The sequence below is a fragment of the Staurois parvus genome, unplaced genomic scaffold (genome assembly GCF_062004578.1).
Source record: "Staurois parvus isolate SC_StPar_1 unplaced genomic scaffold, SC_StPar_1.0 ptg001089l, whole genome shotgun sequence".
Classification (NCBI taxonomy): domain Eukaryota; kingdom Metazoa; phylum Chordata; class Amphibia; order Anura; family Ranidae; genus Staurois; species Staurois parvus.
This window is the reverse complement of record NW_028318885.1, coordinates 33,788-59,105: the sequence shown is the minus strand read 5'-3', so window position 1 is coordinate 59,105 and position 25,318 is coordinate 33,788. Positions and strand designations below refer to the sequence as shown.

Below are 25,318 nucleotides of genomic sequence, written 5' to 3'. Positions count from 1 at the left end.
GCTCAAGGTTTTTTACCTTCATATATTCTATGCATGAAGGTAAAAAACCTTCTCTGTGCAGCTCCCCCCAGCCCCCCCAATACTCACCTAAGCCCCCTCTTGATCCAGTGATGTACACCGGAGTCTTGGCTATCTCTGGACTCCCTCTCCCCATTGGCTCCCAGTGCTGTCAATCACAGCTAGTGAGCCAATGAGAAGAGAGAGGGTTGGGGCCGAGCCTCGGCTCCATTTGTGAATGGGGAGGGAGTGCGTTGCTTGCGTGCCCCCATAGCAAGCTGCTTGCTGTGGGGGCACCCAACAGGAGGGAGGGGCCAAGAGTGCCAGAGGGGACCCAAGAAGAGAAGGATCCAGGCTGCTCTGTGCAAAACCACTGAACACAGCAGGTAAGTATAGACATGTTTAAATTTAAGCTTTTAAAATCACTTTAATTACACCCCAAATGCATATCACAAATGCAGTGCATTTGCTGGCTTAGGATCACATGGTGCAGTAGTACCAAGAGATCCAGTTTTATAAGGAAGTGCATGCACTACTTCTGTGGCGGTCAGGCACAATTTCAGCCCATACAAATGAATGGGTGAAATCGCACTGCATCTGGATTGCATGCGCATTCCTGTACGAGTCATGTTGTGAATCACCCTTAAAGAAGATCTTTGCCAATTTTTTAAAAAATTACAAGACAGCAGCTACAAGTACCTGAAAATCAGGTACATACCAGTTCATGGACTCCAGTATTGTCTTTCTGCAGCTGATTCATCTCATTACTGCAAGTCCCCAGTGTCTCCATGTTGGATTCGAGAGTTGGCTGTTACTTCCTGATGAATCACAGTCAGCCCCCCACCGCACATGCGCAAGATTGCACAGCACAGGGAAACTGGTCCTGCAGACACCAGACTCCTGTAATGTGTCCCAGGGAAACTGGTCCTGCAGCCTCCAGACACCTGTAATGTGTCCCAGGGAACCTGGTCCTGCAGACACCAGACACATGTAATGTGTCCCAGGGAAACTGGTCCTGCAGACACCAGACACCTGTAATGTGTCCCAGGGAAACTGGTCCTGCAGACACCAGACACCTGTAATGTGTCCCAGGCAAACTGGTCCTGCAGACACCAGACACCTGTAATGTGTCCCAGGGAAGCTGGTCCTGCAGACACCAGACACCTGTAATGTGTCCCAGGGAAACTGGTCCTGCAGACACCAGACACCTGTAAGGTGTCCCAGGGAAACTGGTCCTGCAGACACCAGACACCTGTAATGTGTCCCAGGGAAACTGGTCCTGCAACCTCCAGAGGCCTGTAATGTGTCCCAGAAGGCTGTGGGTGGCAATGTTGGTGGGATAAGCAACATCATCCTTGCCTAGGCTATGATTGAGCAAGCTGGAGCAGGTAATGACAAAAAACAGTACATTCCCCCACATAAAATTCTAGCAACTTAGTTACAGGATGGAGGGAGGGAGAGAATGAGTAGTAGTTTGAAAGTGGCAAAGTGGTCATTGCAACCAGGGGTTGCAGGAAAGAAAATTTCTTGATTCCCCCATCAACACGGGAAGGGGGGGGGCAGTTACCCAAGTTCCAAGTTGTTTGATGGATTGATTTGGGACAATCAGCCTGCCTGTAGATAGATCAAATTTCAGTCGGCTCCTACTGAACTGGCCGAGATTCGATCCACCTATGGTTAGCTTTGCCTGGAACAAGCATTCTACTGGTAAAGTCAAAATGAAGTCAGAACTCCTGCCTTGCATGCATTTTTAAAAGATCAAGAATACAAAAAAAGCATGGATTAGCATTAAAGCCAACCAACAGAATTTTTAGAAGGAGAGATCAATAATGGAAGCTTACCTGTTCCCTCTCTACAGAAAGGATACAACCATTAACCTTACACCTGAACACTCTTTGCAGCCTGTACTTTACACCTTTGGGATTATTGAAGTAACTGTACCCATGACACAATATTCTGGATGACATAACAAACTGCCAGTTCAAACCATCTTTCAACTCTAGTCAAAACATAGAATGTAAATGTAGTACATTTTATTGCCCCCACTTCCAACAACAGCCTTAATATGTGCATCTCTTTCAGAAAATTATCCTAATATTATATTGCCTGCGCATACAGAATAATATGTATTATGTAATAATTCTATAGACACTGACTATATTTATGGCTAATAAAAACAAATTGTATTGTTAAAAGTAATATCTAAGCTCTTTTTTTAAAAAATGAATAAAAAGTAATTTCAATGAAAGAAGTCATTTAATACTGACTACACACGCAGTGGCAGTTATCACAGGTTTTAGACATCTAATACAGTAGATCCTCTCTTTACCCATTGGAACATGATTTCCAAAATAATAGGGTATTCATACATTGCTCTCTCTTTTTCAGCAGATATCACTGGGGATATAAACAGCCAGTAATATACTACTGGAAATGAATATTTCATATTCTAATCTTTATAATATGGGTGATATATTACCAGCTTAGGCTCTTCTATTCTTCTGTTCCAATCCAGAAGCAGTGACAGTCAGTGCTGAATGAAGCTAAAGAAGTATCTAGCACTGATAAGGAAATTAAGCAATACACATTGCTACTGAATGAGATTGTGTCTTTCCTATAAGTACAGGTAGGAATGTTTTCTAGCAGGTGAAGTACTTCAAATCTGAATAATTCAGTAATGTCTTGCTTCCACAGTATACATGTAAACAAAGCTAAGCTCCACACAGAAATAAAAAACACAAGCAAATCCAGTTATGCAATTATTTAAAAAAATAATGAAATGTATTTTACTTCTAACTACCATCAGTGTTTGAACCTTTCCTCATATCAGCCTCCTTTACACCCTTATACAGAAGAATACAGAATGTTAGAGGGAAGCTCAGCACATAAAGCCAATCAAAGCTCTTTGTACACTGCTGTCAGTCTAAAAGGCAAACATACTTGCAGGGGGGTAGAACACAGACATGAACTCATCAGTGTGTTCCTGCTTCTTAACCTCCAATCACGAGCAGTGGCAGATACCGTACCAGTCTATATTTCTTAAATTAATACCAACCTCCCCTCCACCACCTAATAAACCGCCAGCATTAATGAAATATGTATATGAAACCAATTAAACTTACAGTTACATGCCTCTTTAGTCTTGTATTAGCCCAAACCCAATGGTTATATCCAGGATGCAAAACCCGTTCCACAATTTAAAAACTAAGGTCATCAGTGGCCAGCTTCTTCTTCCTTATTCTCAGTGCTGGTATGTTGATAATATCTGAGCCAAATCCTGCACATTATTAGAGATGGTAGCCACTGCCTGTCAAAAAGGGGACCTTTTCCTGAGATGTCACAAAATCTGATGAAATATTAGGCAAAAGGCCTTTTTTCCCCAAGGTCACGAGAACGCCCTGGAAGGCACTGGTGATGTTGCCTTCCTAGGGGGCGTCTGGAAGGCATCGGCTATATCACTGGTGCCTCAAGAAACCAGGAATGAAATAAAAATTTAACTTTACTTATACGAGGGGTGAAAGTCAAACCGGGACCATTAATTTAGCAGATATAAAAAGGGATGCTAGCGTGGCGATACTACATGCAGTAGTAAGTGGCAAGTGTGTCCTATTACTGATAGGCAGCAGCCATGTTGTGGGACTGTCCGGAGACCATTGATCAAGATAGCAGACAACAGTGTTAGTGCGTGCATGGAACAGTGTGTGGTGATGAAGTTCCTTGAGAACAAAGACGTCAAACCCCTGGATATTTGCAGAAGACTTCAAGCACAGTAAGGTAATGAGACGCTCAGTCGCAGTAGGATATCTGAATGGTGGAAACGTTTCAAAGATGGCCATACGTCTGTCAGTGACAATCCCGGCTGTGGTGGTTCCCAGCCCACAGCAGTCATTCCTGTGAACATTCAGCACGTGGAACACCTGATCCTAGTTAATCGATGCACAGTCTGTCGTGAAATTGAACATGAGACAAATCTTTCTGTGTAGTGAAGCAGGCTGCCCTAGGATGGTTCAGATGTACTGACAAGCCTTTCTATGCCAAAGCTTTCCAGGCATTAGTTAAATACTGGGATAAGTGTATAAATGTAGAAGGTGAGTATGTAGAAAAATAAATGCAGTCTCCACTCCTTGAAATTTGTTCTTTTTATATAAACGCAAAAGTCCCGGTTTGACTTGAACGCCCCGCGTATATATTGATCATTTATCAGATCACCGTGATGTGTTTTCAATTCAACATGAAGAGCTGCATTCACTTGTTGTTTTTTGGGGTTTTTGCTGGGGGAGGTCTATGTGTGGGCTGCAGGGAGATATAGGACCTTGCTGTGCTGTCTGGTAGGGGCGTCCAGAAAATACAACTCACTGGCAGAATTCAAAGTTTGCTGGCAGATCACATCTCTGTTACAGTCTTCAGTCACACCAAGGTGTCTGTTTATGAACCAGTGGTAAATGATCGCTGCTCAGTTCTCCAGAATTCTCGGAGAACATAGTTCTCCTGTGAATGCCGTTTATGAAGCGGTGTAGATCAGTTCTCCAAACGAAGGGAGAACGGTCTCCAAATGCTGGAAAACGGCTGATTTTACTATAATCTCGCAAGATTTCAGTAAAAGATCAGTTTACTAAGCAGAGGTAAATTATCGCTGCTTAGTTTGCGGTCCCTCCGATTCTCCAGCTCTGGGCTGGAGAATCTGGAGGGAGAACACAGATCTCCAGTGAAGGGCTGAACATGTTCTCCTGAGTGTTATAAACTGTGAATGACCAGAGAATAGCTGCAATCCTCTGAATCGCAGCTATTCTCTGTGTCATAAAAGGACACCTAAATCCGACTTTGAAATCATGCGACTTTACTTGAAATCACCCAATTTCAAAGTCGGATGTCAGTGCTACTTCAGGTGCGACTTGGAAGACATCTGTGTGACTTCATGCGCAGATATCTATGCAAGTCACATTCAGAACTTGCACAAAGTAGTGCATGAAATATTTTCAAAATCATTGCGACTCGGATGGAGTCAGAATCGCACTGATATGACTGCTTCCGTTGTGGACAATAGGGTGCAACTTGTCATCTTTGAAACTATCAAATCGCATGACAAGTCGCATCGGCGTGACCGGGGACACCATCATGTATTTATCGGTTTGCTTGGAGTTATAGGCTATAAGCAATAGTGAGATTCCAAGCATGCACCACAGCCAAACCTCAATGCCAACAAGAATGATCTCTGGAAATTTAGGCAAAAGAAGAATACAATACCAACAGTCATCTTTTATTCCCGAAACTAAAATTTGGGGAAAAAAATGAAATCAGATTAGTTTAGATGAGCAACACTTCCACCATTCTTTACTTTAGTTCTCATAAATAATCTCACTATCTAAGGTCCACTTTACCGAGCCTTGTTGGAATATGGATCTGTTTCAAATCAGAAATTTACATAGAAGTAAGAATAATCATATATCTTGTCTTATACTGCAATTCATAGTCACTATGGTTGTTTTTCAGAATAATTCCAGTGTGTGTTTACCTAATTCATATGATATATGGACAGGAACAGTTGGCTAATATGAAAGCCCACATCCAGCCGTCAGCAAGGCCCATTTGTCCATATTTGTAGAGAACAAATACTATTAAAAAAAAAACAAAAACGTAAAACTACAATCAGGCTGCAACAAAGCATTTCAAATGGTACATGTACTGAAACTAACACTTTCAGAATACCACCATAGTGGTACCTGTGTGCTTTGATGTGTCACGCTTGTAGACTTCAAAGTGGACCTTCCCCCAAAAACAAAACGTCCTGCAGTTCTGCATGCTGATCCCACATCTTCAAGTAGTTTTTAAAGTAAATGATTTATTTTGGTACTTACATTTAATTTAATTCAACTTCCAGGTACTCAGAGGCATTGGTAGCGTAAAGCAAGGTGAAACAAAAAGAAAGCGCACCAACCTTGCACATTACCTCAGTAAACTGTGATTTTATTAAATTGAGAATAATACTCACAAACAACGAAGTAAATCAAGCATATAGGACCTCAAAGGAACTTTAGGAGTGTAGAACCAGTGCGAATGACATCACAAGGGTAGACTCTCAAAGTAAGGCTGACGCGTTTCGAAGAGGCTCCCTTCTTCATCAGGTAACGTAACCTGGCCTCCCAGCTGCCCCCTGGGAAGGTTACATCCCCAGTGACTGCCACAGAGATCTCATCCCTAACTGTGAGATCTTGCAGAATATTAGGGGGAACAAGAATTATACATACATTGCTATGGCTTCAGCAACGTAAGGAAGCGAAATGGGCTCAGATTTCTGAAGCAATGGCAACATATAAGATAAAAACAGACTGCAAGATCTGGTGCAGACATCACCGGTGGGCCAGCACAGAAAAAGTGGAAGAAGTTGGACATCAATTATGTCAACAGCTGCAGTGGCGGTTCGGGTTTAGATAAGGAGGTAGAATGGGATATTAGCATACAGCAGTGGTCTCCAAACTTTTTAAACAAAGGGCCAGTTTATTGTCTTTTAGGGGGGCCAGACTATGGCCAGGAGGAGTGGAAATGTTCCTTGCAACAGTGGGAGCAAACATCACCCCATTTGGTATTGTGGGGGGGACAGTGCCCCATCATTAGTATCATTGGGAGGAATAGTGCCCCAATGTTGGTGTTAGTGGGAGAAATAATTCCCCATTGTCGATGTCAGTGGGCAGAATAGGGTCTCATATCAGTGGGAGGAATAGTGCCCCAAGACCCAGATAAAAGAAGAAAAAGGGCCACATCCAGCCCCCGGGCCACAGTTTGGAGACCACTGGCATACAGGAACACAATTAGAAATAAGGTAACCAGTATTGATTTCATGTCAGGGGTGCATAACCCGTGTCCCGCAACCTCATGTTCACCCGTGATCTGAGCTTCCCAACCTGCCATCCCAGAGCATCAGAGTCCATGGAGGTGGCACAGCCAGTGGAGGAAGCAAGCAACCGCAAAGGGAGCAGGAGCCGCATAAGCTGATGCTTCCTCTGTAGCACCAACTCCTGCCCCAGGCGGAGTGATACCAAGTGCACTTCCCCTGGGACCTGTCTAGCAGCCTAGCAATGCCAGCAGAAGCTGGAAGAGAAAAAGGTCAGTTTATTAAACACCACAACCAACCCCCAACCACTGTTGTAGCATCAGGGGTCGCAATGAAGGTCGCTTTACACAACCAGGTAACCGGTTACAAGCAAATCTCGCCTCTAGCCATCAAGCAGAATTTGATTCACCCATTGGAATGAATAGGGCTATGGCAGGCGAGCGCAATGACAAAAGGACCCTGTGGGGACATTTTCTAAGAAAAGGCTGAGAGTCCGTCAGACAGATAGGTGAAAATAACCCAATTTTCGAAAGGTGAAAACAACCCAATGAAATCAGCTTAGTAGATAGATTTTACCAATTTAAAAACTTGACAACATTTTTCTAAACAATGAATCTAACATAACCCATTCCTTTCTCAAGCCGGAGAAGACATTTTCTCATTGTGCTGCAATATTATTTTATTGTACTGTATACTAGTTTTTTTTTCTACCAATCTCTCTACTTTTAACCATTTTTTTTTACATTTCAACACTGCAGTTCTACAAAGGCAAACTTTCAATCAATTGCTGTGAAACAAAAACTACAGGCTGCAATCAGGCAGTGCAGTCAAACAAAGAACAAATGTATCATCTCTCTTAATAAACATATTATACATCTTTCATTACTTCTGTGTCCCCGAAAAATGCTGTTACTGAACATAGTGAGCTTTCCACTGTTTAGCAGGCATACCTGATGTTTGATGCGAATCGCATATGTACAGTACAGTACATATTACATCTCCATAGTACATAGCCAGTCACCTGACATAAAGTAACTATCCAAACCCTTGGGGGATATTTAACCACTTTAATACTGGGCAATTTTACCCCCTCCCTGCCCAGGTCAATTTTCAAATTCAGTGCTGTTGCACTTTGAATGACAATTGAGCGGTTATGCAATCCTGTGCCCAAATTAAATTTTTATCATTCTTTTAGACAGAAAGAGCTTTCCTTTGGTGGTATTTAATCACCCATGTTTTTTTTCTTTTTGCTAAACAAAATAAAAAAGACAAAAAAAAAAATCTTTTTCTTCGTTTCTGTTATATAATTTTGCAAATAAGTAATTTTTCCTCTACATTGATGTGCGCTGATGAGGCTGCACTGATGACACTGATAAGCTGCACTGATGAGCACTGATAAACTGCAATAATCTGCACTGATGAGGCTGCACTAGTGGCCACTGATGAGGTGGCACTGATAAGTTTCACCGATGGGCACTGATGCGAATGCACTAATGGGCACTGATGAGGGTGCACTAGTGGCAACTGATGAAGTGGCACAGATAAGCTGCACGGATGGGCACTGATGAGGCTGCACTGATAAGTTGCACCAATGGGCACTGATATGCTGCACTGATGGGCACTGATAGGCTGCACTAATGGGCATTGATGAGGCTGCACTAGTGGCCACTGACAAGGTGGCACTGATAAGTTGCAACAATGGGCACTGATGAGGTTGCACTGATAAGTTGCACCGATGGGCACTGATATGCTGCACTGATGGGCACTGACAGGCTGCACTAATACGCACTCATGAGACTGCACTAGTGGCTACTGATGAGGTAGCACTGATAAGTTGCACCAATGGGCATGGATGAGGCTGCACTGATAAGTTGCACCGATGGGCACTGATATGCTGCACTGATGGGGCTGCACTGATAGGGCTGCACTGATGGGCACTGATATGCTGCACTGATGGGCACTGATAGGCTGCACTAATGGGCATTGATGAGGCTGAGCTAGTGGCTACTGATGAGGTGGCACTGATAAGTTGCACCAATGGGCATGGATGAGGCTGCACTGATAAGTTGCACCGATGGGCACTGATATGCTGCACTGATGGGCACTGACAGGCTGCACTAATAGGCACTCATGAGACTGCACTAGTGGCTACTGATGAGGTAGCACTGATAAGTTGCACCAATGGGCATGGATGAGGCTGCACTGATAAGTTGCACCGATGGGCACTGATATGCTGCACTGATGGGCACTGACAGGCTGCACTAATAGGCACTCATGAGACTGCACTAGTGGCTACTGATGAGGTAGCACTGATAAGTTGCACCAATGGGCATGGATGAGGCTGCACTGATAAGTTGCACCGATGGGCACTGATATGCTGCACTGATGGGGCTGCACTGATAGGGCTGCACTGATGGGCACTGATATGCTGCACTGATGGGGCTTCACTGGTCACTACTATGACTAGCAGTGTATATGTCCTCTGTCACAGCAATGCAGGTTATCCACTTTCCTTTCCTCAGACAGTGACAGTGCTGAGGAAAGGAAATGCCGATAACCGGCCTTTGTTTACAAGTGACCATCTGTGATTAGACACAGCCCACCCGCCCCCGGGGAGCGAATGTGTGGCAAGAATGGAAGGACGTCATAAAAGGTCCTCCCAGAACGAGAGGGTCCTGGGAGCAGGAACCAGTTAATAAAACTGAACAACTCCCAGATCCAACTGACCATTGAACAGCTTTTACTAGCCAGCAGGTTTCACTTACTAAAAGAATTTTGATTGGTCAAAAATGTTACCTAGAACACATTCCACCATCAGAGAGCACTAAAGAAGAACTCTGCTCTACACACTTTTAGACATCTTGCACCTGGCCTCAAGAGGGCCGTACAGCAAAAAACAAAATATTTCCTCTGCATTGGAGTGAAAGGTGGATCGTACAGCCGTGTACAAATCAATAGTTGAGGAAATTGGAAAGTTAATGCTGGACCCATAGCTTTATTTTACTGGTATTGTTTTCTGAAGGTATTAGTATTGGTGTAAATGATCTGATTCCTGGGCAGGCGGCTTCTGCACCCCAGAGGATCTCCTCAGTCTCCTTGGCTTTTAAAAATCATAATCACTATTGTTAAAATGATACATTCTCAGTCATAAATTGACCTAATAACTATACAGGTATAAAAAATAAGTAAAATGTTATGTGTGTAACTTGAACCATACAATAAACAGTATGATTGTACAACTGAAGGGGGCACATAGACCTTCGAAACGCGTTGGATACTTTTTGAATTGTATCCCTGACCTCTAATAAAATGCAGTTGTATCTGGACTTCTTAGCAGTGCTGTGGTGCTTCCAGTTCAACTTTTTTTTACATCACACTACAAGCCAAAGTGAACAAATCAATCACAAGCTGGCCGAAGAAGCAGCTGTACAAGTATGTATGCAAATTCTATTTTTTACTTTCAATATGTTTATGATCTTTTATGAATATAAGAAAACTGTTCATACAAAATGAGTTACAACATTGACAGCATTGAGACAAAGGAATGGAATCCAGTATTGGTGGCGTCACCGCCCCTCCAGTGTTTGTGCCACTTAACAAACATTGTCCCTAGTCTAGGGAGCAAATTCTTATTTTTTATGGAGACAGGGACTTTTGGATTACATTTGTGATTAGATTCGCTGAAAAACGAGTATATTAGATTCGATTCACCTGCTGCAATAAACACATTGGGGTTAATGTACTAAAGACGAAGAAGCCATTCCCTTTGCAAGGGAAGTTGCACTTTGCAAGGGAATTTGCCTCAGAGCTTCATGGATGTGGTGAAATTTCACTTTGCAAGGAATACCCAATCCCGTGCAAAGAAAATTTTTTAAATCAAATTTTTTTATTTGAAAACCAGTTTCCATTTTCATAAAACAAGTTTATAACATTTGATCGGCAACAACAGAGCAACCAATACAAATGCTAAGAATATCCATATTTTGACAATATATAGCATCATCCAAGACTGTCTCGCAATGCTGGCACATTAATATGTAAATACAGCCAATCATATATGTATCTCTGGTATCTATTCAATAAGTGCTGTATAAAAAATTGTGGATATCCACACGAAAGTAGCCAAAAACGAATAAAAAAGAAAAAACACACATATAAACTACACAACCAAAAAAAGAAAGAGAAAAAAAAAGTATCGTGTCGCCAGGGGCGGTAAATCTGGCCTCATGGCAAGTTAGCATGGCAGATAAGATCATACAATACCAGAAGATACACCTCCACTCAGTAATCTATCCCTGACCAAGTGGAAGGAGGCCAGACCTGGCATGCCCAACCACGCCTCCTACATTTTCAGAAATCTACCCGGACTACTTCTATGTTGAAAGACCAACTTCTCCCTTGATAGCGTGTCACTAACTGCCTTGATCCAATGAGCCTTCAATGGGGGAGAAGAGGATAGCTATTTTTGGGCTATAATTTTCCTAGCTATAAATAGAAGTCAGAGGATAGCAGTGTAAGTCAAAGGTTCAAAGTTCTTCTCTTCTAATCAGCCAAGTAGGCATAGCTTAGGGTCTAACAGGAGGGTGAGAAAAAAAAAAAACAAAACAGGCACAGCGACATACCTGTATGTCACTGACCTCTTCCAGGTACCCCCCGCCCGCCAAATCCCGCTGTGATTAGACAGAGGGACTTTGTCAGCAGGTCCCAGCCAATAATTCATGTCCAATCACAGCCCAGAGCCCTGTGTTTAGAAAGAACACAGGGCTCTGTACACAGAGAACAATCTTTTTGTTTTTAATCCCTGCACAGCCGAGAGTAGGAACAAAGAGATTTTTAGTAAAAGGCAGCACATATTACACACATGAACACACGTAACCCCTTGACTACCATGAGATGTTAACTGCTTCCCAGACAGTGTCATTAGTACAATGACAGTGTATAGTATTATTGCTGATCACTGTATTAAGTGTCAATAATGATGCTGGTGTCAGTTAATTAGTCCCCACCCAGTGTCAGTTAGCGTAAGATTGCTTACCGTACTATCACAGTCCCATTATAAGTGGCTGATCACTGCCATCACTAGTATAAAAAATAAATAATTAAATATTTGAATATATATACCATAGTTTGTAGACGCTATAACGTTCGTACAAACCAATCAAATTTGGCCTAAATTTATGAAAAAAAAATGATATTTTTAATGTTTTATTGGATTTGTTTTATAGCAGACAGTAAAAAATATTGTTTTTTTTCCCAAAATTTCAGTCTTTTTTCCTTATATAATAAAAAGTAAAAAACCCAGTGGTGATCAAATACAACCATAAGAAAGCTCTATTTATATGGAAAAAAAATTATATAAATTTCATTTGGGTACAGTGTTGCATGACCGCACAATTTCCAGTTAAAATAGCACAGTGCTAAATAGCAAAAAATGGTCTGGTTTTGAAGGGGGTAAAACCTTCCAAAGCTGAAGGTAAACTACCTATGCAAACCCCTAAATGGGCACTTTCTGGCCTACACAACATACCAGATATTAAAATTTTAAACAACTTGTAAACAACTCCTTTAAATCCCTTGTAGCACCACCCCACCTCCACCACAATCTCTTTGTTTATAGACAAATTATCCTACGTGTGATGGGTGAAGGCCTCTTTACATAAGGAATCTTGAGTTCAAAAATGATTTCATATTTGGGAATCTTTCATCCAAACCTTGCCCGCAGTTACCCAACAATCTATAGTGCAATGCTTTAATTTCACTTAAAGGTATAAACTTAGACTCTCAGCTAGTGACACCCCTCCCCCAACTAATGCTCTACCTCCTACGTTACAAATCAAATTTACTTGCTAATCTGATAATGAAGGCCACCTCCCATGTCCTTCACCCGCTACTTGATAGTCCAACCTCTATATATTCAAGTGTTTATTATAGCGGTATTAAATCCCAAACTAAAAATATAAAATTACTAAAAATTTGGCCATCCGTGGTGACGTCACCTCCGAGGCCCCGTTTTATCATTCGACGTCCTCCAGGAACAGAAGCTTCCGCTCCCTACGCGTTTTGTCATCCGACGTCCACCAGAAACGGAAGCTTCCGCTCCTGGAGGACGTCAGATGACGAAACGCGTAGGGAGGAGCCTCGGAGGTGACATTACCACGGATGGGTGAGCTGCCGATGTCAAACTGTGACCGGAGCAAACCTATAACAATATTTTATGTGTTATATGCTAGTTTTGACTGTGACACTTTTCAATGTGAGTGGATCTGAAGCTTTTAACATATTAAAATGCTTGGATGGTTTTACGCTATGTAGATTCCTCTTTCTTTCCTTTATGATCCCATTTGAGTGCATGAAGATTCAAATTAAGGAGTTGCAATAGTCAGCGTGTGTTTCTGCAGATCGCTGCTCCCAAAGCCAAAGCGCTTTCAGCTGGTTTATAACTTTACCAGCATGGAGCTCTGGTGAGTGTATTTAATTCGTTTGGTGGTGGATTTAACGTAGGTGTCGGGTTATACAACACAGAAGGTTTAATAATAATAAGAATTTCTGAAGAATATATATATTTATGGTCTCACTATATATATTTATGGACATTTCTTTGGACATTTATTGATGTATGTATTCACATAGACATTGAGTCACTGTTTTTGCATGGTATATTTAGTGCACTAATGTATTTATTTAATTATTGATTTTTCTTTATTTGCACCAATATAGATGAAATTTTCTCTGATACAATTATCCTAAAAATATAACATTGCAGTGTACCAATTCTTCGATGTGGCAGCTGCATTTGTTTTTTAGATTTTTCCCTTTGTTTTTATCTGGTGATCTCGTCAATAACACACCTCCCGTATTAGCGTGCCAGCACTCTGGATGAAAGCACAGTGGGCCCCTTAGACATCAGCATTGTTGGTCTGGGGAAAGTGGAGTGTTAGATGTAATAGCAGATTTAAATACACTAACAAATAGAATCCAACCTCCAGCTAACGCTTTTTTAGCGGTTACAGCAACATTTTGTTTCCTTTTGGAATAAAGGTTTTAGATAAATAAAAGCTGTTCACTGTAAGTAGCCCTGTTAGTGGTAAATGGGTTTTCTCAACCCTCTAACTGCTACATCTGCAGAACAGCTTGTTCTAATGAAAAACAACAGACTTAGTTGCAGGATCACAGGGTGAAAAGAAAAAACAAGGAAGCCTGCATCCATCACATCTAAGAATTGGTAAGCTGCAATATTCTAAATATTTGCTTTTGGGTTTAATACTGATTTAGTGTTCATCCCTAGACTCGGTATTGTTGGTCTCTTCTATACTATCAATCTGTACTTTTTCTTTCTTGTATTGTCTTATTGGCCAAATGTTTTGTCCACTTTTACCATTAACTGCATGCTCGCATCACAATAAAAAAAAAATTAAAAAAAACACAAGCCACCGCTGGTCAGAACTAACACTTTCTGCATGTTAAAATGCTCTGTTGCCTTGCTGCTGTCATTGTACAATCCTGGATTCTTTTTTTGCTTTTTTGCCTAGTTCTGGATAGAGTGTAGAGTGGTTAGAGCCTCTGTCAGGTTTTCACCTGTTGTCCTATTGAGGAGATTCCCCATTACTTCATGTCCTGGTATCAGAAGTTATCAAAACAGAACATAAGATGAGATCCATAATTTTAGAACTGCCACCAGAACAGGAGGTGAAAGGCTACCGAGAACTGTCAAAGGATTTTCCCCCACCTGGACATTTCTCTTTTCACTTCCAGTTTTCCCTCTGGGGGGGGGGGGGAGTGAGGAGAAATCCCCCTAACAGGAAGGCTGACAGCAATCTCATTGATGTTCAAATCCCTTGATATCTAGCCTGCAGTCATTTGGTGTTTATTACCCAGTCCTTAATTTCACCGTTCTCCCCATCTAGGTGCTATTAAGGCCAAAAAAGGAAATATATGAATTAAAATGGCTTCTGCTGGAAGACTCATGTGATGTGTCCCCAGCTTCCAACCACTTCTGCAGCATAGCTGCAGCCTGACCACTTTCTGTTTGCAGTCTTAGGCTCACCGACCAATTTCACGCCTGTTAGATTACCTCTCTAAAGGTTAGCACCTTTTAGATGCCATGTCTGGGGAACAACAACTCCAAGGTGTCCTCATTGTTGATAAGAACCTCCTAGATTCCCAGTCTGGGGGTCAACACTACCTAGATGAACAGTCTGGTGATCAGCACCTCCTAAACGCCTGTTCTTGGGTTCAGCACCTCCTAGATGTCCTATTCAGAGGTCAACACCTCCTGACTGCTCCGTCTATGGGTTCAGCACCTCCTAGATACTCTGAGTATAAGCACCTTCTATATGCCCTGCCTGGTGACCAGCACCTCTGAGATGCCCTGTCTGAGGGTCAGCACCTTCTAGATGCCCTGTCCAGGGGTCAGCACCTAACAGATGCCCTCTCTGGGGGTCAGCACCCCCTAGATGCTCAATCCAAAGATCAACACCTCCTAGATGCTCTGTTTAGGGATCACCACCTCTTAGATGCTCTGTGTGGTGATCAGCAACCCCTAAATGTCATGTCTGGTAGTCAGCACGTTCTAGATGCCCCATCTGAGGGCTAACACCTTGTAGATGCTCTAGTTGGTGATCAGCACCCCCCTGATGCCCTGTCTGGGGGTCAGTACCCTCTAAATGCCCTGTCAGGGAGTCAGCATGTCCTAGATGCCCCATCGGGGGCTAGAGCCTTCTAGATGCCCTGTCTCAGGTTCAGCAACTTTCAGATACCCTGTCTGAGGGTCAGCACCCTCTAGATGCCCTGCCTGAGGGTCAATACCTTCTGGATGCCTGGTCAAGGGGTCAGCACCCTCTAGATGCCTCGTCTGGAGGTCAGCACCCTCCGGACTCCCCGTCTCTTGGTCAGCACCCTCAAGATGCCTGGTATGGGGGTTGGCACCCTCTAAATACCCCATTTGAAGGCCAGCACCCTCTAAATTCCCCGTCTGGGGGTCAGCACCCTCTGGACTCCGTGTCTCAGGGTCAGCATCTTCTGGACTACTCGTCTGGATGTCAGCACCCTCTGGACTCCCTGTCTCAGGGTAAGAACCCTTTGGACTCCCTGTCTGAGGTTCAGCATCCTCTGGATTCCCGGTCTGGGTGTCAGCACCTTCAAGATACCGTCTGGAGGTCTGCACCCTCTAGATCCCCCATCTGGGTGTCAGCAACTTCTGGACTCCCTGTCTGGGAGTCAGCACCCTCTGGATGCCCTGTTTGGATGTCAGAACCCTCTGGACTCCCCGTATGGGTGTCAGCACCCTCTAGATGCCCCGCCTGGATGTCAGCACCCTCTGGACTCCATGTCTGGGTGTCAGCACCCTCAGGATGCCCCGTTTGGGTGTTGGCACCCTCTGGATGCCCCGTCTGGGGGTCAGAACCTTCTGGAATCCCTATCTAGGTGTCAGCACCCTCTGGATGCCCCATATGGCACTCAGCACCCTCTGGATGCCCCGTCTGGGGGTCAGGACTCTCTGGATGCCCGTATGGGGGTCAGCACCCACTGGATCAGCAACCACTGGATGCCCCGTCTGGGGGTCAGCACCCGTCAGCACCCACTGGATACCCAGTCTGGGGGTCAGCACCCACTGGATGCCCCGTCTGGGTGTCAGCACCCTCTGGATGCCCCGTCTGGGGGTCCGCATGTTCTGGATGCCCCGTCTGGGAGTCAGCTTGCTCTGGATGCCCCATCTGGGGGTCCGCATGTTCTGGATGCCCCGTCTGGGGGTCAGCATGCTTTGGATAACCCGTCTGGGGGTCAGCATGCTCTGGATAACCCGTTTGAGGGTCAGCATGCTCTGGATGCCCCGTCTGGGTGTCAGCACCCTCTGGATGCCCTGTCTGGGGGTAAGCACCCTCTAGATTCCGTGTCTGGAGGTCAGCACCCTTTGGATGCCCCATCTGGGGGTTAGCACCCTCTGGATGCCCCATTTGGGGGTCAGCATGCTCTGGACACACCGTCTGGGTGTCAGCACCCTCTGGATGCCCTGTCTGGGGGTAATCACCCTCTAGAGTCTCCTCTGGATAACCTGCCTGGGGGTCAGCATGCTCTGGATGCCCTGTCTGGGGGTCAGCACCCATCAGCACCCACTGGATGCCCCGTCTGGGGGTCAGCACCCGTCAGCACCCACTGGATACCCAGTCTGGGGGTCAGCACCCACTGGATGCCCCGTCTGGGTGTCAGTACCCTCTGGATGCCCCGTCTGGGGGTCCGCATGTTCTGGATGCCCCGTCTGGGAGTCAGCTTGCTCTGGATGCCCCATCTGGGGGTCCGCATGTTCTGGATGCTCCGTCTGAGGGTCAGCATGCTCAGGATGCCCTGTCTGGGGGTCAGCATGCTCTGGATAACCCGTCTGAGGGTCAGCATGCTCTGGATGCTCCGTCTGGGGGTCAGCACCTGTCAGCACCCTCTGGATGCCCAGTCTGGGGGTCAGCACCCACTGGATGCCCCGTCTGGGGGTCAGCACCCACTGGATGCCCCGCCTGGATGTCAGCACCCTCTGGACTCCATGTCTGGGTGTCAGCACCCTCAGGATGCCCCGTTTGGGTGTTGGCACCCTCTGGATGCCCCGTCTGGGGGTCAGAACCTTCTGGAATCCCTATCTAGGTGTCAGCACCCTCTGGATGCCCCATATGGCACTCAGCACCCTCTGGATGCCCCGTCTGGGGGTCAGGACTCTCTGGATGCCCGTATGGGGGTCAGCACCCACTGGATCAGCAACCACTGGATGCCCCGTCTGGGGGTCAGCACCCGTCAGCACCCACTGGATACCCAGTCTGGGGTCAGCACCCACTGGATGCCCCGTCTGGGTGTCAGCACCCTCTGGATGCCCCGTCTGGGGGTCCGCATGTTCTGGATGCCCCGTCTGGGAGTCAGCTTGCTCTGGATGCCCCATCTGGGGGTCCGCATGTTCTGGATGCCCCGTCTGGGGGTCAGCATGCTTTGGATAACCCGTCTGGGGGTCAGCATGCTCTGGATAACCCGTTTGAGGGTCAGCATGCTCTGGATGCCCCGTCTGGGTGTCAGCACCCTCTGGATGCCCTGTCTGGGGGTAAGCACCCTCTAGATTCCGTGTCTGGAGGTCAGCACCCTTTGGATGCCCCATCTGGGGGTTAGCACCCTCTGGATGCCCCATTTGGGGGTCAGCATGCTCTGGACACACCGTCTGGGTGTCAGCACCCTCTGGATGCCCTGTCTGGGGGTAATCACCCTCTAGAGTCTCCTCTGGATAACCTGCCTGGGGGTCAGCATGCTCTGGATGCCCTGTCTGGGGGTCAGCACCCATCAGCACCCACTGGATGCCCCGTCTGGGGGTCAGCACCCGTCAGCACCCACTGGATACCCAGTCTGGGGGTCAGCACCCACTGGATGCCCCGTCTGGGTGTCAGTACCCTCTGGATGCCCCGTCTGGGGGTCCGCATGTTCTGGATGCCCCGTCTGGGAGTCAGCTTGCTCTGGATGCCCCATCTGGGGGTCCGCATGTTCTGGATGCCCCGTCTGAGGGTCAGCATGCTCAGGATGCCCTGTCTGGGGGTCAGCATGCTCTGGATAACCCGTCTGAGGGTCAGCATGCTCTGGATGCTCCGTCTGGGGGTCAGCACCTGTCAGCACCCTCTGGATGCCCAGTCTGGGGGTCAGCACCCACTGGATGCCCCGTCTGGGGGTCAGCACCCACTGGATGCCCCATCTGGGGGTCAAGCACTCTCTGGATGCCCCGTCTGGGTGTCAGCACCCTCTGGATGCCCCGTTTGGGTGTTGGCACCCTCTGGATGCCCCGTCTGGGGGTCAGAACCTTCTGGAATCCCTGTCTAGGTGTCAGCACCCTCTGGATGCCCCATCTGGCACTCAGCACCCTCTGGATGCCCCGTCTGGGGGTCAGGACTCTCTGGATGCCCCGTATGGGGGTCAGCACCCTCTGGATGTCCCGTCTGGGGGTCAGCACCCTCTGGATGTCCTGTATGGTGGTCAGCACCTTCTGGATGCACTGTCTGGGAGTAAGGACCCTCTAGATTCCCTGTCTGGGGTTCAGCACCCTCTGGATGCCCCATCTGGTGATCAGTAACCTCAGGATGCCCTGAATAGTGGTCAGCACCCTCTGGATGCCCTGCTTGTAAGTCAGCATGCTGTGGACTCCCCATCTGGGTGTCAGCACCCTCTGGATGCCCTGTCTGGGGGTCAGCATGCTCTTGATGCCCCGTTTGGGGGTCAGCACCCTCTGGACTCCCTGTTTGGGTGTCAGCACCCTCTGGATACCCTGTCTGGGTGTCAGCACACTCTGGACTCCCCGTATGGGTTTCAGCATCCTCTAGATGCCCTGTCTGGGTATCAGCACCCTATGGATGCCACGTCTGGTGGTCAATACCCTCTGGATGCCCCGTCTGGGCGTCAGCACCCTCTAGATGTCCTGTCTGGGGGTCAGCACCCTCTGGATGCCCTGTCTGGTGGCCAGAAATTTCTGGATGCCCTGTCTGGGGGTAAGCACCCTCTAGATTCCCCGTCTGGGGGTTAGCACCTTTTTTATGCCACATCTGGGGGTTAGCACCCTCTGGATGCCCCATTTGGGGGTCAGCATGCTCTGGACACACCGTCTGGGTGTCAGCACCCTCTGGATGCCCTGTCTGAGGGTAATCATCCTCTAGAGTCTCCTCTGGATAACCTGCCTGGGGGTCAGCATGCTCTGGATGCCTTGTCTGGGGGTCAGCTTACTCTGTACTCCCTGTCTGGGTGTCAGCACCCTCTGGATGCCCTCTCTGGGGGTCAGCACCCGTCAGCACCCACTGGATGCCCCGTCTGGGGGTCAGCACCCGTCAGCACCCACTGGATGCCCCGTCTGGGGGTCAGCACCCGTCAGCACCCACTGGATACCCAGTCTGGGGGTCAGCACCCACTGGATGCCCCGTCTGGGTGTCAGCACCCTCTGGATGCCCCGTCTGGGGGTCCGCATGTTCTGGATGCCCCGTCTGGGAATCAGCTTGCTCTGGATGCCCCATCTGGGGGTCCGCATGTTCTGGATGCCCCATCTGAGGGTCAGCTTGCTCTGGATGCCCTGTCTGGGGGTGAGCATGCTCAGGATGCCCCGTCTGGGGGTCAGCATGCTTTGGATAACCCGTCTGGGGGTCAGCATGCTCTGGATAACCCGTCTGAGGGTCAGCATGCTCTGGATGCCCCGTCTGGGTGTCAGCACCCTCTGGATGCCCTGTCTGGGGGTAAGCACCCTCTAGATTCCCCGTCTGGGGGTTAGCACCTTTTTTATGCCACATCTGGGGGTTAGCACCCTCTGGATGCCCCATTTGGGGGTCAGCATGCTCTGGACACACCGTCTGGGTGTCAGCACCCTCTGGATGCCCTGTCTGAGGGTAATCATCCTCTAGAATCTCCTCTGGATAACCTGCCTGGGGGTCAGCATGCTCTGGATGCCTTGTCTGGGGGTCAGCTTACTCTGTACTCCCTGTCTGGGTGTCAGCACCCTCTGGATGCCCTCTCTGGGGGTCAGCACCCGTCAGCACCCACTGGATGCCCCGTCTGGGGGTCAGCACCCGTCAGCACCCACTGGATGCCCCGTCTGGGGGTCAGCACCCGTCAGCACCCACTGGATACCCAGTCTGGGGGTCAGCGCCCACTGGATGCCCCGTCTGGGTGTCAGCACCCTCTGGATGCCCCGTCTGGGGGTCCGCATGTTCTGGATGCCCCGTCTGGGAATCAGCTTGCTCTGGATGCCCCATCTGGGGGTCCGCATGTTCTGGATGCCCCATCTGAGGGTCAGCTTGCTCTGGATGCCCTGTCTGGGGGTGAGCATGCTCAGGATGCCCCGTCTGGGGGTCAGCATGCTTTGGATAACCCGTCTGGGGGTCAGCATGCTCTGGATAACCCGTCTGAGGGTCAGCATGCTCTGGATGCCCCGTCTGGGTGTCAGCACCCTCTGGATGCCCTGTCTGGGGGTAAGCACCCTCTAGATTCCGTGCCTGGGGGTCAGCACCCTTTGGATGCCCCATCTGGGGGTTAGCACCCTCTGGATGCCCCATTTGGGGGTCAGCATGCTCTGGACACACCGTCTGGGTGTCAGCACCCTCTGGATGCCCTGTCTGGGGGTAATCACCCTCTAGAGTCTCCTCTGGATAACCTGCCTGGGGGTCAGCATGCTCTGGATGCCCTGTCTGGGGGTCAGCACCCGTCAGCACCCACTGGATACCCAGTCTAAGGGTCAGCACCCACTGGATGCCCCGTCTGGGTGTCAGTACCCTCTGGATGCCCCGTCTGGGGGTCCGCATGTTCTGGATGCCCCGTCTGGGAGTCAGCTTGCTCTGGATGCCCCATCTGGGGGTCCGCATGTTCTGGATGCCCTGTCTGAGGGTCAGCATGCTCAGGATGCCCTGTCTGGGGGTCAGCATGCTCTGGATAACCCGTCTGAGGGTCAGCATGCTCTGGATGCTCCGTCTGGGGGTCAGCACCTGTCAGCACCCTCTGGATGCCCTGTCTGGGGGTCAGCATCCACTGGATGCCCCGTCTGGGGGTCAGCACCCACTGGATGCCCCATCTGGGGGTCAAGCACTCTCTGGATGCCCCGTCTGGGGGTCAGCACCCTCTGGATGCCCAGTCTGGGGGTCAGCACCCTCTGGATGCCCAGTGTGGGGTTCAGCACCCTCTGGATGCCCAGTCTGGGGATCAGAACCCTCTGGATGCCCAGTCTGGGGGTCAGCACCCTCTGGATGCCCCGTCTGGGGGTCAGCACCCTCTGGATGCCCCGTCTGGGGGTCAGCACCCTCTGGATGCCCAGTGTGGGGTTCAGCACCCTGTGGATGCCCAGTCTGGGGGTAAGCACCCTGCGGATGCCTCGTCTGGGGGTCAGCACCCTGTGGATGCCCCGTCTGGGGGTCAGCACACTGTGGATGCCCCGTCGGGGGGTCAGCACCCTCTGGATGCCCCGTCTGGGGGTCAGCATCCTCTGGATGCCCCGTCTGGGGGTCAGCACCCTCTCGATGCCCCGTCTGGGGGTCAGCACCCTGTGGATGCCCGTCTGGGGATCAGCACCCTCTGGATGCCCCGTCTGGGGGTCAGCACCCTGTGGATGCCCCGTCTGGGGGTCAGCACCCTGTGGATGCCCCATCTGGGGGTCAGCACCCTGTGGATGCCCCATCTGGGGGTCAGCACACTGTGGATGCCCAGTCTGGGGGTCAGCACCCTCTGGATGCCCCGCTGGGGTCAGCACCCTCTGGATGCCCCGTCTGGGGGTCAGCACCCACTGGATACCCCGTCTGGGGGTCAGCACCCTGTGGATGCCCCGCCTGGGGGTCAGCACCCTGTGGATGCCCCGTCTGGGGGTCAGCACCCTCTGGATGCCACGTCTGGGGGTCAGCACCCTCTGGATGCCCAGTCTGGGGTTCAGCACCCTGTGGATGCCCAGTCTGGGGGTCAGCACCCTCTGGATGCCCCGTCTGGGGGTCAGCACCCTGTGGATGCCCCGTCTGGGGGTCAGCACCCTGTGGATGCCCCGTCTGGGGGTCAGCACCCTCTGGATGCCCCGTCTGGGGGTCAGCATCCTGTGGATGCCCCGTCTGGGGGTCAGCATCCTGTGTATGCCCCGCCTGGGGGTCAGCACCCTGTGGATGCCCCCTCTGGGGGTCAGCACCCTGTGGATGCCCCCTCTGGGGGTCAGCACCCTGTGGGTGCCCCGTCTGGGGGTCAGCACCCAGTGGATGCCCCCTCTGGGGGTCAGCACCCTGTGGATGCCCCGTCTGGGGGTCAACACCAACACGATACCCCATCTAGTGATGACATCTACAGTCAGACATCCATTCTACGATTCAGAGATGTCACTACGGGCTGCCAGCCATGCACATCATGTAATAAAGCAAACAAAGTTGCTCCCTGTCACCTGGCACACGTCTCCATGTACACACAGCCTGCTGCACAGCAGACGGGTAAAGTTGGCACAGCACACCATCACTGCCATCCTGGCATACATCCCCGGAGCCCATGGCCGGGCACACGGCGGTGTCATGGCAGCACATGTGCGGGCTCTGTACATCATGTGTCAGACACGGCTCCGTCCGTCGGGCCTGCCCGATCCCCGGCCTCTCTTACCGTTCTCTGCGGGAAGGGTCCTGCTGGAAGGCGGGCTTGGTGGGCGCCATGATCCGGGCCCCGAGATGTGAGGATGATGAGAGCCGCGGGCATTCCGTGCCCGGTGCGGGGAGGGGGGGGGGGCAGCCGGTGCTCTGCCTCCTCCCGAGGGGTGACAGCGGCTCTATCTATCGCTGCATCCCTCCATCATGGCCCACCCCCTCTCCTCCCCTTTCCTCCTCTCCGCTCCGCTCTGTTTACCGGCCACACTCACCACAACTTTCCTCATCTCCATCCCACCGGGCACACATGCCTCACTGCCATCTATATGTATGATCCATACACCACAGTTTATATGTACAATGTATACCCCGCGGGTCATATATATGTACAATGTATACCCCACAGGTCATATGTATGTACAATGTATACACCACAGGTCATATATATGTACAATGTATACACCACAGGTCATATGTATGTACAATGTATACACCACAGGTCATATGTATGTACAATGTATACACCACAGGTCATATATATGTACAATGTATACCCCACAGGTCATATATATGTACAATGTATACACCACAGGTCATATGTATGTACAATGTATACACCACAGGTCATATGTATGTACAATGTATACACCACAGGTCATATGTATGTACAATGTATACACCACAGGTCATATATATGTACAATGTATACACCACAGGTCATATATATGTACAATGTATACACCACAGGTCATATATATGTACAATGTATACACCACAGGTCATATATATGTACAATGTATACACCACAGGTCATATGTATGTACAATGTATACACCACAGGTCATATGTATGTACAATGTATACACCACAGGTCATATATATGTACAATGTATACACCACAGGTCATATGTATGTACAATGTATGCCCCATATGTTTATATATATATTTATATATATATATATATATATATACACACACAGATACATACATAACTTCACATACAACATACATACTCACACATACATAAACTCTCTACCCCGCGAGTCACATATATGTACAATGTCTACCCCGCGGGTCACATATATGTACAATGTATACCCCGCGAGTCACATATATGTACAATGTCTACCCCGCGGGTCACATATATGTACAATGTCTACCCCGCGGGTCACATATATGTACAATGTATACCCCAGCATGTCACATATATGTACAATGTATACCCCGCGGGTCACATATATGTACAATGTATACCCCGCGGGTCACATATATGTACAATGTATACCCCGCGGGTCACATGTCTGTACAATGTATACCCCACGGTTCACATATATATACACTGTATACCGCACGGGTCACATAAATGTACAATGTATACCCCACGGGTCACATATATGTACAATGTATACCCCAGATTGTCACATATATGTACAATGTATACCCCACGGGTCACATATATTTACAATGTATACCCCGCGGGTCACATATATGTACAATGTATACCACAGCATGTCACATATATGTACAATGTATACCCCGCGGGTCACATATATGTACAATGTCTACCCCGCGGGTCATATATATGTACAATGTCTACCCCGCGGGTCACATATATGTACAATGTCTACCCCGCGGGTCACATATATGTACAATGTCTACCCCGCGGGTCACATATATGTACAATGTATACCCCAGCATGTCACATATATGTACAATGTCTACCCCGCGGGTCACATATATGTACAATGTATACCCCAGCATGTCACATATATGTACAATGTATACCCCGCGGGTCACATATATGTACAATGTATACCCCGCGGGTCACATATATGTACAATGTATACCCCGCGGGTCACATGTCTGTACAATGTATACCCCACGGGTCACATATATGTACAATGTCTACCCCGCGGGTCACATATATGTACAATGTATACCCCGCGGGTCACATATATGTACACTGTATACCCCGCGGGTCACATATATGTACAATGTCTACCCCACGGGTCACATATATGTACAATGTATACCCCACGGTTCACATATATATACACTGTATACCGCACGGGTCACATAAATGTACAATGTATACCCCACGGGTCACATATATGTACAATGTATACCCCAGATTGTCACATATATGTACAATGTATACCCCACGGGTCACATATAATTACAATGTATACCCCACGGGTCATATATATGTACAATGTATACCCCACAGGTCATATATATGTACAATGTATACACCACAGGTCATATGTATGTACAATGTATGCCCCATATGTTTATATATATATTTATATATATATATATATATACACACACAGATACATACATAAATTCACATACAACATACATACTCACACATACATAAACTCATATATACAAACATACATACTC

The 25,318-nt window shown here is 48.2% G+C and overlaps 1 protein-coding gene across 9 annotated transcripts in view; it reads right to left on the bottom strand.

Annotated features, from left to right (window-relative positions):
• Positions 1-25,318, bottom strand: part of NPAS3 (neuronal PAS domain protein 3) — a 671,079-nt gene that overhangs the window by 619,929 nt on the left and 25,832 nt on the right. For 2 of the 9 annotated variants that reach the window (XM_089658670.1, XM_089658672.1), the window contains exon 1: positions 22,931-23,081. The exons of the other annotated variants lie outside the window; for them this stretch is intronic. In XM_089658670.1, the coding sequence (XP_089514796.1) occupies positions 22,931-22,980 (50 nt within the window). In that variant the 5' untranslated portion in view covers positions 22,981-23,081. Of the gene's footprint in view, positions 1-22,930; positions 23,082-25,318 lie in introns of those variants that run through there. 9 annotated transcript variants of the gene reach the window in all.